Genomic DNA, 18,361 nt, shown 5'->3' with positions numbered 1-18,361 from the left:
TTAAAAAAATTACATTGGCAAAGTCTAGTGAATCATAAATGAAATGAAAGTAAATGAAAGATAAAATACCGTGTATTCTCAATATTTTTGTTTCGGCTATCCGATTTGTTGATAAGAGCAACAATATTTCAGAAAAACAGAGGCGCAACGTGTCCAACGACCGATCTGTGAGATAGTCCCAAGTAGCATTCAACTGTTAAAATTCGGTTGTACAACCGTTATGTAACCGCGGTTATAAATAATTTGGAGATAACCCAAAATAACTTATTAGTTGTCGCAACGTTACTACAACGTTGTAGCAACGGTTGCACAACGGTTTTTGCCCAGTTGTGAAATTCTTTTAACGAATTGGTTGTGTGACGGTTATACAACGAATTGGTTAAAGTTGTGAAAGGGTTGCAAAACCGCCGTAGGACTTATAAGTCACATTTGAAATTTCAATATTGTCTCACTTTTAAGTTGTAGCACGGTTGTTCCACCGTTTGACAACTTTTTCGTTTATCATTATTTTCAGCTTCTAACTACATTTTCAAGAACACGTTTCTATCTGCGATAGGATATTCGTAGATCAATTATTTATATGCACAGAAAAGACGTTTGTATGCACTGCAATCGATTTTTTTAAATTAATTATTCCTTATTTGGTGTGTAAATAAAGTAAGACCTATTTTCTTCACAGTTTGATTTTGGTCAACAATTAGTCAGTCAGACGTTTTTCCAATTTTCCGGACATTGATAATGAAAGATTTCACTGCTATGACAGTTAAACAAAATTTTATCGATCTATTTCACTTTTATTGTAAGAAACTGTTGTCGATCCTAAATCCTAGCGGGATATTCCTAAAGAGACCTAACAAGACATAAGAATCCTAACTTCGACGACAGCGGCAGACAAGTTGTGAAATTGATCAATAAAATGCTGATTTACAAATTGGCATAAAGATACAAAATGACTATTCACAAAATACGATCAATTTTCATCACAATTTTCAAACTCACATTAATTCATTGTTTCACATTATGGCATCGTATTAAAATTGCATCACTAAAGCATTACTAAAGCACAACAAGTTTCTCACAGATTACATCTCCGACCGATCTTTTTTGCATGACATCTTGATTCCAACTGACGCGTCAGTTAGAATCAAGATGTCATAAATCAACAACTGAAAATGTATTGGTTCCATAATCGTTTTAAGACGAATTAGTTAAGTAGATTACTCCAAATTATTGGTTGCATAACAGTTAATTGACGAATAAGTTTTTGGCAAAAATTGTCGATTCACTTATTCGTTTCATAACGGTAGTACAACTAATTCGTTAAAAATTGAATGATAACGAATTAGTTGTTAAACGGTTATATAACGAATAAGTTATTGTGAACATAACGTTTTCGTTACATAACCGTTGGATAACGAAAAAGTTTGCAACGAATTAGTCAATTTTCCAACCGCGGTTATGAAATGCTACTTGGGGTGTGATAAGCATCTTACGTTCCACGATTAGAATTGAACTACAGTTGATAACAGAAAAATATTTTTCATAAAAAAAAATAAAAAGAACAAAAATTGAAATCGGAACCAAAATCATGTTGCAGACATTGGCAGATATTTTATTATTTGATTGTTTTTCGATCGAAGAAAACAAACTGGCTAAGCCTATAATTTTCGGTAAAACGATTTACTAAAAAATTAATATTTTACAATTTCTTCCATTGTCCAAATTTTCCATTTTAATTCCATTATATCCAAAACCATTAAAATATTTACCTCTTGTTATGTGTGTATTTGATTCTTCCATTATAATACCAATTTTTTTTTTTTTGTGAAAATAAAATTAGTCTAGACTTTTTTACAATTTCTCAAAGATTAGCCGAAATCAATTTTTTTCGGTTGAGTGTGTTACACATTTGCCAACTTGTATTTGTTTACCTATCGGATAAAATGCAGTATAAGATAAAAAAAAGGGCTCCCAAATATATCATACTCACATCGAATGAATAGCAAATGTAATAATTTCTGCTCAAAGAAAAAATATTGCCAACGCTTCAATGGATTTATTATTAGGAAACTTAAAGAGTTTTATTATCTTCATGGTGGTCTATATATAATTTGCAGAGGATACTTGATATGGCATGCACGTTCAATACATCGTAGGATAGTAGCTCTTCATCTATAATATACATTTGGTTGGTTACTCAGTTATATACAGTCAATGTAGAAATCATGCGAAAAAAAATTTACATTGTACGGAAGGAAAGAATAACTGTAACGTATACCCATCAAAAAACAATGGAAAATATAGAGCACAGAAACAAATGAGAATGAGGAGCAACAAAATAGATTTAAGGATATCTTGTGTGTATATATAAGACGGAGTACTGTTACGTCTTCGTACAAGTTGATCAACGAACAATAATATCGTAGCTTTTTGGGTCTGGAATAATTTGTTAAAAGAAGTTGACTGGAGATACTTTTAGCAAAAAAGGCTTCTCTGAACAATTCGATTCCAGATTCCATCACATTTCAGTACTTGTATTCCCGTTAGAGTTTGACGAAACTGATAAATATAACACAAAAAGAAGCATTGACGCTGCGAGTAATATATGGAGATGAATTTATCTCTCAGAGAGGTAAATATGCGCCGATCACTGCCTAGAGCCAATATCATAATTGAAGAAAACAAATGAGACTTTGTCAATCTAACGGATACTACCAATTTTCTGTCAAAACTGGCCGAAAGGTCTATGTTTTGTAAGTGCGTACCACGGCGGTCCAAAAATGAATTCTCAAAATCATTACAGTACCGCACGCACTTAATTTAGATTTTGATGGGGAAGTGATTAAAAACAGTTACACATTTTGGGTACATCAACTTTGAACTAATTTTTTTTTCAAGCTCACCGTGACATGTCTACCTTCGATATTGTACTTATTACTAACGAGACAGTACCTATGGAGACCTATGGAATGGTTATTAAATCTAGCATGCTACACATAAAGGCGTTCGAAGTAAATATCATTTTGTCTGAGCCCGTGACTTTGGTGCTAGAGCTCTCGACTCATAATCAAGAGGTCCCGTGTTGGGCGACATGATTTTTCCCTTATTCGCTTACTATGTGGCACTAACTCATATGATATTCTAATGGTTCGTTTTCAATTCGCAACGTTAAAAATATCGAATGTCCTTTTTTCATACACAAAGACCAATACAACATAATATATAATATATACAGACCATTCACATACGGCTATTCATCTGTTTTCGACGACAACGACAAAAATAATGACAAACTCTGGATAATATAGTAATATAGTAATTGAAGTACAAGATTTGGAATCAACAGATTAATAGTACTATTCTATTGTAGGTTGAAAATATTCATAATATTCAGCATCAATCTAGTTAGCAAATGCAGTCGATTTACAGTGAACGACATCTCAAAAGCCTCATATCTTATGATTTCCACGTTTTCAATGAATTCCACACAGCTCACACTCTGTATCAGTTTGATCCACTGTGGTTGCCAAGGTTGTATATTATGAGGAGGTTGCGCCAACAGCCCTTTTTCGTGGTGACAATAAAAAAATGGTCGCTGGTGTGTTGTGTTGGTGTTAGGGAATCTCGCGCCGCGTCATTCACAATAACTCACAAAGTGACATCTTCCTTATACAAAATGTGTCAAACTGCGAATTATTGTGAATGACGCGGCGCGAGATTCCTAGCAATCAAGTAAGTTGAATTCTTCGTTGTGACATTAACGCAAAAAAGAAGTGACAGCAGCGAAGAATTCACCTAAATACAAATAATACCACAGTTGCGGTCATATCTTTTTCTCGTTTACTGTGTCAGTGAATCGCGCAACCATCTAATTAAAAATCTAAGTCGATGCGGTAATTTATTTGGTTTCATTAGACGTCACACGACAATCCTATAGGTTTATTCCGAGGCCATATGATTGTCGAATTTCATCCATAGAGATACATAGAGGTTCGTTTTTAGCGGATCGTTTTTTGCTATTAGCTGTGTCTGTTGTAAAATAATCTTTGTAATAAAATTCTGCTCAAAGTTCTAGGTCCTCAAACTTTATAGAATTATTCGAAAACGGGAAGCATCAATATTACCAGAAGTTGGAATGACTGTATTACGGCATGACATTGAGGAGAAATATCGTTTTGTGACACCATCAAAAGTTGTAGTTTCCATTCCACGTTTTTCCTATCAATAACCGAAAAAAACGAATAGTTTGATACGAAACCGGTGAAAAAAAAACAATAACCAGAGGTATAACGGAAACGTTCCACGGGGATCCGCCTTTTAATACATTTCCGTCGACAATATTCGATTTAGCAATGTCAATACTGTCAAACTCATCCTTTCTCTTTTTCTGAACTGTTACTTTCATTGGGAATCAGAGGCTCCACACACAGCCCGAAGAGTAAAATCACACTCATTTCAATGTATCGGTAATTTCAATTCCAACAATCCTGTCGAATGAACCGAAAAAAAAAGTAAAATAAATAAACCAAAGGTGATTTTGATTCGGCTGGCAGACCAATAATACCCCGACCATAGATAGATATATATACAACACAAAAGAGCTCCACTTTTTCCACGTATATTTTTCTGTTATTTCAATTTCGATTTCAATTCTATTTTGTCATTTGTTTATTTTACGAGCGCATTATTATGGTTGGTACGTACACTCGTGGTTTTTTTTTGGCAAGATTGGATGTAAAGAAAGGGGATACGTTTTTTATTTGCAAAAGGCTTAAATTAAATCTCTTTTACGGTTATTTATTGAACCTGCTGTTAATAAAAAAGAATATTTTTGGCATTTTATTATTGTTGGGAACGGAGATATATTATGCAGTTGATATCGGTGAGCATTTTGTAATAATAATTTTGCCGCACATTATTGAAATGAAAATTGGACACAAAAATGTTACCGTTATTCGGCATTTATTATGTCATTTACGACGATCACGACAATGAAGATGAATCACATATGAGAAGAGGCTTTCAATTAAATCCTTGCTTTGTTACGAGTTCAACGAGGTACAAATTCACAACTAACTGTTTAAAGTGCCGCATTATTAGTAGCACAGTTTGAAAATTCAGTGAGTCCTCAGATTTTTAAAAAACTATTTTGTACTGCTTTGACCACTTAAAAAATCCCACTTTTGTACCTAAATTGTTTAGAGCTTATTTTAGTGAAATAGTAATTTTTCAATTTCGTGAAGTTTTTATAAATTTACTGAAATTTGACCACGCGTAAACGTTTGTAAAATACCAACAGCCTAACGAACTTTCAAAGGGAAAATTTCCCGATGGGAAATTCGCTCGATAAAGTCAAGATACAAAGTCATTTGGTCAGCTTGACACTCAGCTCAATACAAAGTCAAAAAATCATGGTACTGTGTTTTTTGAAGTAGTTTTCCCCTTGGAAACTCCATGTAAATAGTTCCAATAAGTTTCTATTCTCCAAAGTCTGTCTGATAGTACTCTGATAGCTAAGAGGCTTTTTTTTAGCGAACGAGAGGTTTCCATCACGAGCCGGAGACGAATCGAGTTCGCTGAAAAAACCTCTTAGCATAAGGTTGATTTTGGTGCAAAACGCTTACTAATCGTAAAATAAACACAACATTCTCTAAAACAAATGAAAATTGAATTTAACTATTTCACTTCACTCTTTATCAGAACGTGTTTCCATCACATAAACAAAATGTTGGAAGTAACTCAGCAATCTCATAAATTTGTATATAATCGAGTAACCAAGTTCTATTTTGTTGTGTTAGAACTTTTCATTCGTTGAGAATCAGCAGCTCAATAAAGATCATTATTTTGTAATTGTCTCTTATTTCCTGGAGATATTTGGACGTTCCAACAGGTTATGGGCCCAGACAAGGAATAAGACAGTACAAAGTAGAAGAACTAGAAAAATGGCTACAGAAACGAAGATAACATTGACGAAATTGAATGGCAGCAACTATTTTAACTGGAGGTACAAGATGGAGATGATGTTGATAGGAAAGGGTTTGTGGAAAGTGATCAAAGACGATAAACCGGACCCAGTTACTGCTGATTGGACTGAGAAAGACGAGAAGGCTCATTCACATATTGCATTGACCATAGAAGATGATCAAATTGAACACATAAGAACTTGTACAAGTGCAAAAGAAGCCTGGAAGAAACTCAAGGAGTTTCATGAGAAAGATACACATAACAGTCGGGTCGCGATTTTAAGAAAATTGATGACGAAGAAACTGGAAGAAAATGGCGATGTCGTAGCACATGAGAACGAGATGAACGAACTCTTCCAGAAATTATTAGCACTTGGGGACGAGTTCAAACCCGAATTCATCCTTAGTGCAACACTGATTGGTTCGTTGTCAGAGAGCTACACTTCCTTGGCGGCAATTCTGGAGTCTCGTAATGAAGAACTCACTTCGAGCTTGGTTGGTTCAAAAATAATCGATGAGTATGAACGACGAAAGGAGCGGAACGTGATAAAGAAAGCTTCAGCATACAAATTAAGTTCTTCAAGACATTCGAAAGATAATGTTGCCTGTTTCTTTTGTGACAAGAAGGGACACTACAAACAAAATTGCGAGGAATATAAAGAGTGGATCGATAAGAAGCAGTCTCGAAGCGACAGAGTGAAACTAGTCTACGAAGATGATTCCGATTCGGATTACGCTTTTTGAGAATAGTATAATTGAAGGACATACGGTAACAACAATGGCTATGATTTATGGACCCCGAGTGATATTTGTGTAAATGAGGAAGGAATGATGAAAAAGAAGAAGAATAATATGTGAAGATTTAAGGCAACAGAATTTGAGCGCGAAGCAACAGAATTTGAGCAAGTTAATATGAAGAATTCGAGACGCAAGAAAGTTTGAACCGAACAGTGGTAACAGAATTTGAGCGACATAAGAGTGATTTCGTGATGAATTTTATGTAGTGAGATCTGGACTTTAGTTAAGGTCATTAAGTAAGAGATCATTTCTCAAATTTATGAACTTGTGGAGGAGTGTTGGAAGAACTCAGCAATCTCATAAATTTGTATATAATCGAGTAACCAAGTTCTATTTTGTTGTGTTAGAACTTTTCATTCGCTGAGAATCAGCAGCTCAATAAAGATCATTATTTTGTAATTGTCTCTTATTTCCTGGAGATATTTTGTTTTGCTAATGATCTCAAAATGAATATTTCAAGAGCTTTTCGTACGCCTCAGCTTTAACATATCACAACAACGAATAATATTCAACGGATTTAACATCACCAATTTATTCATGTTCTTTCATTATTTCAACCAATTGATCATAGAGCAAAGCTTTGACATCGATAGCCCAGAGGAAATCAAAGTGATTGAAACGTGGATCAGTAATTTGAATCAATTTGCGGCGACTTGACATACCAGCAAAGAGTTCTCGAACGTCTCGGGGATCGGCCAACCAATCATTCAAAGAATAGTACAATGTCAATGGAGCACGAATATTTGCCAAATTATATCTGGGTGCATTGATGTTACCATATCGAAGCAAATTCGTAATTGCACCAAAACTGAATTGACGGAAGTTGCCTGATCGAATACCTTGCGCGTAGTGAATTAATTGGTCTGTTGATGCTCCCGCAGGTGTATGGCCCATGATAACTGGTAGCATAGTCTGAAAATCAGTTCAAATAATATTTCTTTGCCATCAAGCCACTGATCTGATTCTTACTCCATTCATTTGTGCGGAATTAAAGCCACCAATTAAGAACAACACATTGCTGCACATCGATTGGAAGAAGGCATCATCTCGGCAAGCGGCCTGTCCTAAGCGAGCCATTGTTTCACTGTTGGGAAGGAATTCGTAAATGCCAAGAAGACTTGCTCCGAACTGAAATGCAAACTGATTAGACTAAACGAAATGAAGAAAAAGTCAAAAGCCACCTACATCGATGCTGTTTTGGAACAAGGCGGCAGCTCGTACAAAAGGACTGAACAGTCGGCCCATGAATGCGATTGGAGCCAACATATGTCCGGAAAGGATGCGGTTGTTGTATTCCGGACGCATTGAACACATTACGAAGAATGAAGTAGTGCCTTGTGAATGTCCAACATAGTGCATACGTTGATGTCCCGTAACCTCAGTTATGTAGTCAATTGTTGCAGGTAAATCAATTGTTCCCATCTAAAAATCGTGAGTTTTAAGACACTTGTCTCCAGTAACGGTTGAATTAAAAACGTTTTCTTACATGATGCCACGAAAAGTCCCAGAAACGTCTGCGGTCACCACGACGACCGTCAGGATCGTGATCGAGATGCATTCGAGAGTATCGGTTGCCTCGCACATTACCCAACCAGACGTCATATCCCAAATCAGCCAGAATGAAACCTAATTAAAAGATTGTTACCGAGAATGTTCGATGGAAGCGGCAGTTTTCAATATTACCAAGACTGTGGTTGACACCCATAATTACCCAACCAGCCGAGGAGTCGAGTAGACCATGCTGCAAATAAACTGGTATCTTTCCTGGTCGTGGAGGATTTGATGGAGAGCCTGGAATACGATGCAGTTCTAAACAGAATCTATCGCTGGTCTGGATACGATGAATTTCAGCTGGGTATCCTCGTCGTCTAGCAAATTCATACTGAGGGAACGGGTAATTTTAGTAAACGAAAAAAATCATTTTTTTATAGAAAAATCTCTCTTACTGTTGTGGCCATTGCATCAGCAATAAGGTCCGGATCAAGGTTATTTATATCGATCCCCATTGCTGCGGTGGCATTAGCGTCGGCTAAAAACTCGAGACCTTCATGTTTAGAAGCAATTTGAATCAATTCATCGATCGATAGATTTGAATAGTCGACAGATTCAGGAAATTGCGTTATGACTTCTCGACATTGCCTCTGGGGAATCTGGAACTCTGATTCAGATGGTGTGTGGAACTCATGCTCTTCATTGAATTGTTCAGCTTTATCGACAGACGGTCTGTGGAACTCACGTTCTGTCTTGAACTGTTCAATCTTACTAACAGCTGGATTGTAGAAGTCTGAATGAGGTCGATCTATCTTATCCCTGGGACTATGGAACTCATCTTCAATGAGTTCTTCAATCTTGCCGCCAGTTCGACTGGCTAGTACACAGGTGATTCCAAGCAAAAAGAGAAAAGTCTTCATTTTAGAACGGATTCTATAAATGAACTACTACTGACTGTGGAACTGTTATGCCGGGCTTTATATACAAAGCGTACAGAAGCGTCTTATCAGTGCGTTTTACAGTTAATTATATTTTGTTTGCTCGACCAGTTAACAAAGATAAACATCGATGGTAATGAAAAAATTAAACGAAATTTGCGTGCGTGGTTCGTTGGAGTTCAAACAATTTTTTCGTTGTTGTCCGATAACAAAAGTTTGTTTTTTGTAGATGGAAGTGATAACCACGGCGAAGTTAAATCAAAAGTTGTCGATTTCTGTAATATTGATTCGATACGTGTCTTCAGTATTATCGGTATAGTAAACTAGTCGCAATTCGAAAACACATTAGTGCGAAGTAGAGAATAGTTCGAGTAATGTAAAAACCAATAAAAATATCAAAGTTTTTGTAGGAAGACTTAGCTAAACTTTGGAAAGTTGAAACCCTTTGCAAGTAAAATCCGTTCCAAAGTTTAACTTCAATAATGAATCTTTCTACAATTCCTTAAAATTGACCTTCTGAATAGACCGTGCAGAATTTATCTATCGACTGATCGATTGACTTTGAAAATATGTTTTTAAAACACTTGAGTGTGGCTGTTCGAATTCCCAGGAATTCATTTTGCTAATCCGGCGTTCGAGGTACTACGTTTTTGATGCATTGCATTAAACTTAAAAGTACGATCCAGAATCTCGTTGATAATTTTCCAGATCAAACGAAACACTGCCTTAAAAGTCAATGCCGAGCTCATTCTGTTTTTAAAAACAAAGGAGCACAATCCAGATACACTGAACAGTTCCAGGATGGAAAAACGTTAAATTCAGGTCAAGTGAGAATAAACTTTGAGAAATGAAGAGTGTATCGCGTTAAGTCTACTGCTTCATTCATTGTGGTCTAATGTTTGACCAAAATCTTTTACCACTTAACCAGAGTTGGTTTCTCATTTTTCTTCCCGTTGTCGATAACAGATGAACCGCTACAATTCACTGATTCGTTTGGTTCACTGTTTGGATAAATTAGAATGTTTTACAGCGATTGTTTGGACATTTTTGTTTTGAATTGCCGCAAGTTTGTATTCGTAGAAAAAAGTGCTAGAAGGCGTGTTTTTATTCTGTGCGTTAAACAATTTTTAGGTTTCGATTAATCGCTTAGTTTGTGTTTATTACATAGGTGGAAGCACAGAGTTGGGAGTTTCAGGTGGTATAATGTAGCAATACATGTGTCCCAACTTGTAAAAATTAAAAATCAAAGCCTATGACCGGTGGTGACTCGCTTGACGAACGAACAATGCGAGAAAAAATTCCTTACTCTATTACAGATCTTGTGTGTTTATTTTGCGTTACAAGTATACAGTACATTACATCAGAATAGTGCATTAACTAGAGCCTTACAATTTACGTCTCGTTAGTAAGTTGAACTGTCCACTCATTACAAAAAAAGCACAAACATTTATTAACAGGTCATGTTCGAATCCGGCACGCTGCTCAAGCAACGATTCATTGTCGTAAATGCTATACTTTCTGCCTGCAAATTTACTTTACTTCTAAAAAGATTTGAAACACTGCAAAAAATGCAATAACTAAATTTGAGCTATATTTACTTGATGTACGTCCATTGAGAAGTTTTTTTTTTGGAATTTGGATAATGTGAGCAGTGCGTTTAAAATACTTGGGGTTTCTTTACAATACTCTCGATTTGTATTCAGCAGTTAGCATAAGTATTTGGAACGTGCTGCTAGTATTATCTAAATGACATTTTTCTCAGAGCAACACATCAATGATATCAAAAAACGGCACAATGATGAATGTCCCGGGACTCCCGACATTCCCCAAATAAAGCGAATACTTAAAAGTAAATTATGCAAATTAAATCGTTGAAGAGATGTGTGCCTGCCATCAAAAAAATAAATTTATTTTCTCGCACTCCCGTTCCGTCTTTCAACTGTAAATGATATAATTAAGTCAAATTTAATGCTTTGCCTACATAAAATTTAACAAAACACACGAAGTACATTTGCTTGTCATAATTGGTTCCCTTTATAATGATAATTCAAAGATAATTTCTTGATAATATTGAAGCCCATAAAAAAGTTCTCCACTCCCACACGGCCCCCTGAAAAAACATCATCAAAATCTCATCATAAACCCAAATAAGTTATGCCATTTTTAGAAACAACAATAAAATATTCCATTTTCTTTTCTTTTCATAATAATGACACCTAAAATTCACCCTCTCCACGAACTCCGTCTTTTATATATCCTCCGTTCTATAACCGAAATTGTCTAAATATAAACAAAATATGACTCAAAGTATAATCAAAATAACAAAATAAGTTACAAACACAACAGAAAAAAAAGAACGAACGAACCAACGAATTCCCCATTTTTCATAATATATTATTATTTTGGTTTATATATTTTATGTTTCTTGTTGTGTTTTCTCTCTCGTATTATGATTCTAAATGGGTGGTTGGTTAAGGAAAATATAATCTACTTTACGAATATATCTGTCTATCTGTGTATATTAAGTTTTGGAGTGAGTGATCCAATCATTTAAACGAGCTTTTATCACCCAAACAAATACGATTGTCAGATTCCTTTGTCTTTGAAAAGCTGTTTATTTTATATGCCATATCTTGCGCGAAAACTTTTTCATAGAAATGGAAAATTGATGTGGAACAACTTTTCTGCACATTTCTCTCCGTTCGGATGGTAAAGGGAGATGTGTCACAGAGTATGTATTGTAATACCGATATGGTACAGCACATCGCAAGAATATTATATGGAGAACGAATGAACGGATTTACATAAAAAAATTCGATTTGTTTGGAATATATCTGTCGGTGCGCCAAGACGAAAATATAATCAGTGGTAGAAGGGTTACCAGTCAAAGATCTGCCAGTGATCATATTTTGTTAGTAATTTAGGGAAGTTCTCGAATACACTTAATATTGACAACATGTTCTCCATACAATTGTGTGTTTTTATACCGGGGGAGGAGAACAACAACATGAAGAGTTTTCTTTTAATATATTTCGATTCGATCGGTCAACTGGACCAGTAATTCAGTTTTTGAATTTGACAGCGTGGTCTTTTCTTAATAGCAAGCAATATTATGATTAAATCATTGCTTAATTGCTTAATGTTTGTTAAAAGAATCTTTTACTTCATTCGTTTTGACCGAAAGTTTGCTATTTTAGATGATACCAGTCAGAGATCATTACATATCTTCGTCGTCGATTCTATTCGGTAAGTATGTCAAATTTAAGTCAAATGAATTAATTGATTGTGACTTGTCACCATTGTCCAACAATGTCAAATACTGTTACCCTATAATATAATGTTAATTGAAATTATGCCACTGTGAGAGTCGTTCCAACTCCAATGTCAAAAACCATAATTTATACGAAACTGTAGCACACATAAAATCCACTTTACCGCAACCATTCATTGACTCTTTTATGCCAGCAAACAGACTTAACATTTTGTTGCTTCTGTTGAGAAGTAATCTAATATAAAACACAAAAGGCAAACTAGGAGAGATGAAACTTTTTGAAACAATACACACTAAACATCGAATGATATACATACGTATATGCACACGCCATTTTCGCTAGTTTATGTTTATAGATTTGCACTCATGCCACTTAAGAAAGTTTGTTGCTTTGTCGGGCTAAAGATTTAAAATTGATATGTGCTACCGTTGCGTCGTTTTTGAGTTAGTTTTACTCGATAATGATTGTTTTTATCGTAATTTGGTGGAGCTTTTAAAGGAGCTGTTGTTTATGAGGTGATTAATTTACGTATGATACGATTATGATCTTTGACATCTATTATATCAGTTGAATCCGCTGAGTCAGACAAGAACGTATACACCCAATAATTGCCGACTTTTTACACTGGTGACAACGATTAATAAGGTTACACTGTAAAGCTAAGACGCTAAGAGAACCATCAACATTCAGGGTAGCTTACAATTTAAAAGCAATTTAATTCGGTTTCATTAATGTGTTAATGTCACCCGATGTGTTCAATACGCGAGGTAGACCAATAGCAGAATTTGTGATACAGTTCAGTCACAATTCCATACAAAGCAATTCCAAAAAATTTTGTGCAATCCAACTGGATCCAACTAGATCTGCAAAATCTAATAATTATACTAAGCAATATTTGAAGGTTTTGGAATGTGGTGCACAAACAGTTGGTACAATATTGAAGGAAGCCAAAAATTTCTCATAAATGCCACATTCGATTATGTGCTAACGACAGGTACTGAAGAACTATAAAGTGATTATTTATAATCTTGCATCTCCTTCGAACTAGACTTCATTGAGACTAACAGATGCGTGTTTGTACAATTTGTGTATAAAGCATGTGTTGGCTAGAAACATAGTTACTAATATTATTATTTATGCAACTCACCATCATATTGTGCAAAATTTACAAACTATAGATGGCTCTGTTGTTGTATGAATATCAGTGCAAAGTACTTAGTACTCGTGAGCCTAATAAAATACTTTGACATCGACTGCAAGGTAAGCAGCACCTAAGTAAGTAAAGTAAGTATTTTATTATTAAGGGTAGTGTTGTTCTGCTCATTTATGTGCAGAACGCTCACGGAGGCCTCCGTTGGGCCTATTGTGCTCACTATTGTTTGGTTAGACATTTGCAGTATTTTAGTAAGTAAGTAAGTAGGCTCTTCTAGATGTATAATTATGACACTAGGCCGCATAATGATAACACCGAGTGCAAAGTACTTTATTAGGCTCTAGGACGCAGGCTGTGTGTCATAATACACATAGTGAGCCCATACAACTATTTATGTGACAGAGACATGAAATTCGCAAATTATGATGCTGAGTTGCATAAAAAAACTTTATGGCACCAAATGCGAAGTTGGGCTGTTTTTTCCAACTTGATAGATTAATCTTAAGCTTTGTGAATCCATTAATAGCAACTTTTTTCATCTGAAACTGTGATGAAAATGAAATCTGTCAGGACAGCTTCGTCTATTGCGATTAACTAATCTCATTTTGAATTTACTTTAAAAATATTTAAATCAGCTCAATTGCAAATTTCGGAATATTCTACTTAAAGCGCCACCATTGCAACATAGTTCCAAAGACAATCCGTAGCTTCCATTCAACTAGGGAATCATATAGAATTGTATTAGTCGGTCATTCTGAAGTGTCATTAAATTCAGATCATCATGCAGATTTGCCGGCTCTTTTGTCCATTATCTTTCGAATATTCACACTTTGTAACGAAAACAAAATAATTCCAAGCTTTTCCCATATATACTCGATATTCTTTTGAGTTCCACAAATTTTTCCATTTTTATTTTCTATTGTTAAAAATGTTTTTATTTAAATGTAATAAACAGCGGACAATCAGAAGTTAAGCAAAATCATTTTACCGAACGTAACAGAGAATGCGACCATATGCGCACATTTATAGATATAGATATTCATGTTCGTCACGGCACATCAATCATTCCGACGACGTAAACGATACAGTTGAATTTAAACTAATCCATTGTTGCTAGCAGGTCCTGAGCTACCGAACGTAAACAAACTGAGAATAATAATGGGAAAAAATGAGAATAAGAAGAAGATGCAAGTATGAAGATTGAAGTACCAGGACAATAAAAATAATGCAACAACCATTCAACGAGAGTTCATCCAACAAAACAAAAATATATAACCAAATGAGTGGTGATCTCCAGTGTTAAAAGGACACAAAAAAGGTGTCTTTGAGATAAGGATTAACGTGTTGTGTATACATACATACAACACCCAGCCAAACAACAAACGTATCGGCATGTTTGTGTGAAATATCGAACACAAGAATGTGTTTATTGTTTACGATTGTGTATTATCGCTTTCGCAATAAAAAAAGCATGCAAAAAATCACATTGAAGATCTTCAGTACATTTTGTTTAACAGATTTGTTTAAGAATGAGGAGATACGGGAACAGAAATTTTGTTTTCTTTAATTTTTTGGTGCGATGTTACATGTACACACACATTAGGCCACTTTATTGTTAAAATATTATTAGAAAGATTAAGGGGATTTTCTTTTGGCATGCAATAATCATCGTTATATATAACGTGCAATGTGCATTCACATTTATATTTACAATCGCATATACTTGAGTGGTTTTGATGAAATATTTAGATTATACACATTTTACTTATCGTCCCTTTGAGTTTATTATTTAAGTTTTTTTTCTTTCTTTTCTTTCTTTTTTCGTCTTTCATTTATTGTTGCAATTGTTGAAATCGCATTGTACGGTGAAGCATACGCCCTTTATTAGGCGCATTATACAGATTTTGCTCTTTGGAAATGTGTATACGGTATGTGGAGCTCAACTAAAGCTCGGCTCAGTTATTAAAATCATAATCGAATAATTTTGATTATTATTCGTTGGGTTTATTACAAGGGATGCCATTTGTCCGGTATTTACAATACCGTTATCATCTGATCAATATCGGTGGCCCTTGAATTTATATTGAAAAAAAGACTGATTGTTATTGCATAATAAATGCATCAAAGGAATCAATTAGGCAACACTTTGAAACTTTTGGAACACAAATGGTGGCATATTGCCGTACAACGCATAAAATCCTTTGGGAAATTCGGTGCACTGAGTACAAAACATTTCGACATAAGTTAATTTTTCATGGCGCAGAAATGGTCATTTCGACTAAAGTTACTTTTCCGTTGGTCCTTATGACGTGTGTGGTTCCACTGCTCCCCCTTCACAAAAAAAAATATAACAATTGGAGTTATTGGTGGAGTTCAAATAACCACTCCATAGGTCTTCACTGTCTTTCGTTAATATAATATCGAAGGTAGACAAGTATTGGACGGCACATTGGGACCAACGCACTATTTTTTTAATTTCACTTTATTATTGTCCCTTTTTCTAAGTGTGGAACACAATCCTATCACTATGCAATCATTTGTGTACACAACCTGTATAATTAATTATCTAGAGAACACAACTTTTTTCATTGATTCTATGACATAGTGGGTCAAACTGAGTTTGAAGGACTATTCACTTTCGTTAGTCCGTATAACTTTCGAGATGTGAGTACATACGTTTTTCGAACTTTTGAGAGATGTTTATTTTTATACGGTTCTGGTTTCAACAGGAACACTAAACGAAAATTATTCAAAGATGTGTGCGGAAATTGTTTAACGATAGGTGATGGGTGATGGATACCAATGCTGTTGAGAATTTTACAGCTTCTCTTTGAATACCGTTTATCTGTGCTGCTACTGACTACTAAGCATTGTAGACTGGAAGGAATATTATCCCCGCACTAGTAGTGCCAGAAACCTCTGCCTATCTACTTTGAGAAATAAACACATTGCTTAGGGCTGTTGCCCGTTTAACGTACCAGTTTATTCTGACTTCATTTCGTACAAATGTCTCGTATTTATACCCCAAATCGCGGGTAGTTTGATACTTTTCATTTCAATTGAGTGCTTCGATGTTTTGATTTTCTACAGTGAAGTCACTCGCCATAATATTTTTGTTTTAAAGTTCCGATCGGATCATTTATTGGATGCAGCGGAAGTTTGAGTTGATTTGTACCAACGCAACGGAGTACTCACTTAACTGTTATAATGCACTCATGTACTGATCACATAAATTTTTTTCACAATTTTTTGTTGGTAACAGTTACCTTGTTAACCAGGAAAGATCGGAACCAGCAAAATTGTGATCCAAACTCTGTGTGTATGTTATCATATTTGTTCGAAATATATGTAACTGGTAGTCATCTGTTATCGACAGCAATGGCTAAAAAGGGCCTGTGAAAGCGGTTTTATATATTGAAAAGTATGTTAAAATTATAGAAGTACAACACTTTGTTTCTTAACACTAAGCGATTAATGAACAAAAGAAGTGGTAAATCCAAAAATTATACAGCAATGTATGTGCCTGGCGTTTCTAAAATGTTAAAATGTCTGACCAAAGGAAATATCTTCATGGTAATTATTGTCGTCCAAAAGACCTGGAGAATCAATTCGAGCGATGTTGTTAGAATATTTAGTCAATAAAAAAGTCTAGATCCTAAAGAATGCAGCTCACACAGTCCCTGGTCTAAATTTAACATACTTCAAATAGCAAAGCCTTACTTAATATACTAATCAATCAGTTACTTTTCTTGTTTTAAGTATTTTCAAGTGTTAGACACAAAATCTTTTACTTCATTAGTTCTGCTATATTACAGAGCCCCGGACGGAGTATATAGCTTTTCTGTCGCCTATGGCATTTTTTACAATTCGTAATGTTTGTGCAATTTAAACTTTACGTCCCTTGTCTTCGAGTATAAAACTACCAAATTCATTGGTATGTCTGAATGCCAGTCACTTAATGCTTAATGTCGTGATATTGTTTCGTCTGTCGACATTTAGATCTCATTATATTGTCGCTCTGTGCATTCTGCTGCAAAAATAGTTTTTGCTGTGCTTTATTCAACGCAAACACATACACACAACATAGATGGTATGCTGTGTGCAACACCCAATATACAAATGGAAATTCTTGTAACCATCCCGAAGAGCAGAGATAGAAAATAGCATTAAGTCAAATGAAAATCAAAAATCGTTTTACAAAATTTACACAACACGGTCTCAAATTTCCGTCAATTTCACAAACGAACAATCTACGAACATGTACATCTTCCAGTAGCAAACAATGCAAACCGAGTAGCTTTTATGTATACGCAGTTAAAAAAAAAAACAGAAGCGAACAGATCTTTTTAACCACCCCATCTTCACATCGAAAATGTTATTTTTTCTCCTCTCAAACCATTAACTCAAACGGCATACACCCCGAAAAAATCTAACAGAAGAATAGACAATGTTGTTTTGCTATCAAAAGAACTAAATGTGTTTATATCTATTCTCCATCGTTGACTATACCCACTTAACACAAAATACAAGTTCCATATATGCATATCAATATAAATAGAAAACGTTCCGTAAACATTGAGAGCAATTCACCCTACGTATAATATTTTGCAACCCCTCAACAACAATTTTCCGAAAAGCACAACCCATTCTGCGCAACCATTGGCTACAGATGTGCAATATTGGCCACGCCCCACAGCACACAAGTGAGTTATTTTAATTTACAAGAAGAGTAAAAATAAAATAATA

General features: G+C 35.0%; 1 protein-coding gene across 1 annotated transcript; it reads right to left on the bottom strand.

Annotated features, from left to right (window-relative positions):
• Nucleotides 1–7,276: 7,276 nt before the first annotated feature.
• Nucleotides 7,277–9,210, bottom strand: LOC119068303 (lipase 3-like). Its single transcript, XM_037171844.1, has 6 exons — nucleotides 8,708–9,210; nucleotides 8,445–8,643; nucleotides 8,248–8,387; nucleotides 7,947–8,183; nucleotides 7,731–7,889; nucleotides 7,277–7,673 (listed from the first exon to the last, which is right to left on the bottom strand). The coding sequence occupies exons 1-6, from the start codon at nucleotides 9,170–9,172 to the stop codon at nucleotides 7,293–7,295; spliced, it is 1,581 nt and encodes a 526-aa protein (XP_037027739.1). The 5' UTR covers nucleotides 9,173–9,210; the 3' UTR covers nucleotides 7,277–7,292.
• Between the last annotated feature and the right edge of the window lie 9,151 nt (nucleotides 9,211–18,361).

This window comes from Bradysia coprophila (genome assembly GCF_014529535.1).
Source record: "Bradysia coprophila strain Holo2 chromosome X unlocalized genomic scaffold, BU_Bcop_v1 contig_173, whole genome shotgun sequence".
Classification (NCBI taxonomy): Eukaryota; Metazoa; Arthropoda; class Insecta; order Diptera; family Sciaridae; genus Bradysia; species Bradysia coprophila.
The sequence above is the reverse complement of the archived record's forward strand: the minus strand, read 5'-3'. Positions and strand labels throughout refer to the sequence as shown.

What these genes read in the sequence shown, in the direction of transcription:
- LOC119068303 (XM_037171844.1), bottom strand. Translation starts at nt 9,172, where the DNA reads ATGAAGACTTTTCTCTTTTTGCTTGGAATCACCTGTGTACTAGCCAGT. An exon ending in GGGTGTCAACCACAGTCTTG is followed by an intron (nt 8,388 to 8,444) that starts GTAATATTGAAA and finishes TCTTTTAATTAG; the next exon opens with GTTTCATTCTGGCTGATTTG. An exon ending in GGGACTTTTCGTGGCATCAT is followed by an intron (nt 8,184 to 8,247) that starts GTAAGAAAACGT and finishes CACGATTTTTAG; the next exon opens with ATGGGAACAATTGATTTACC.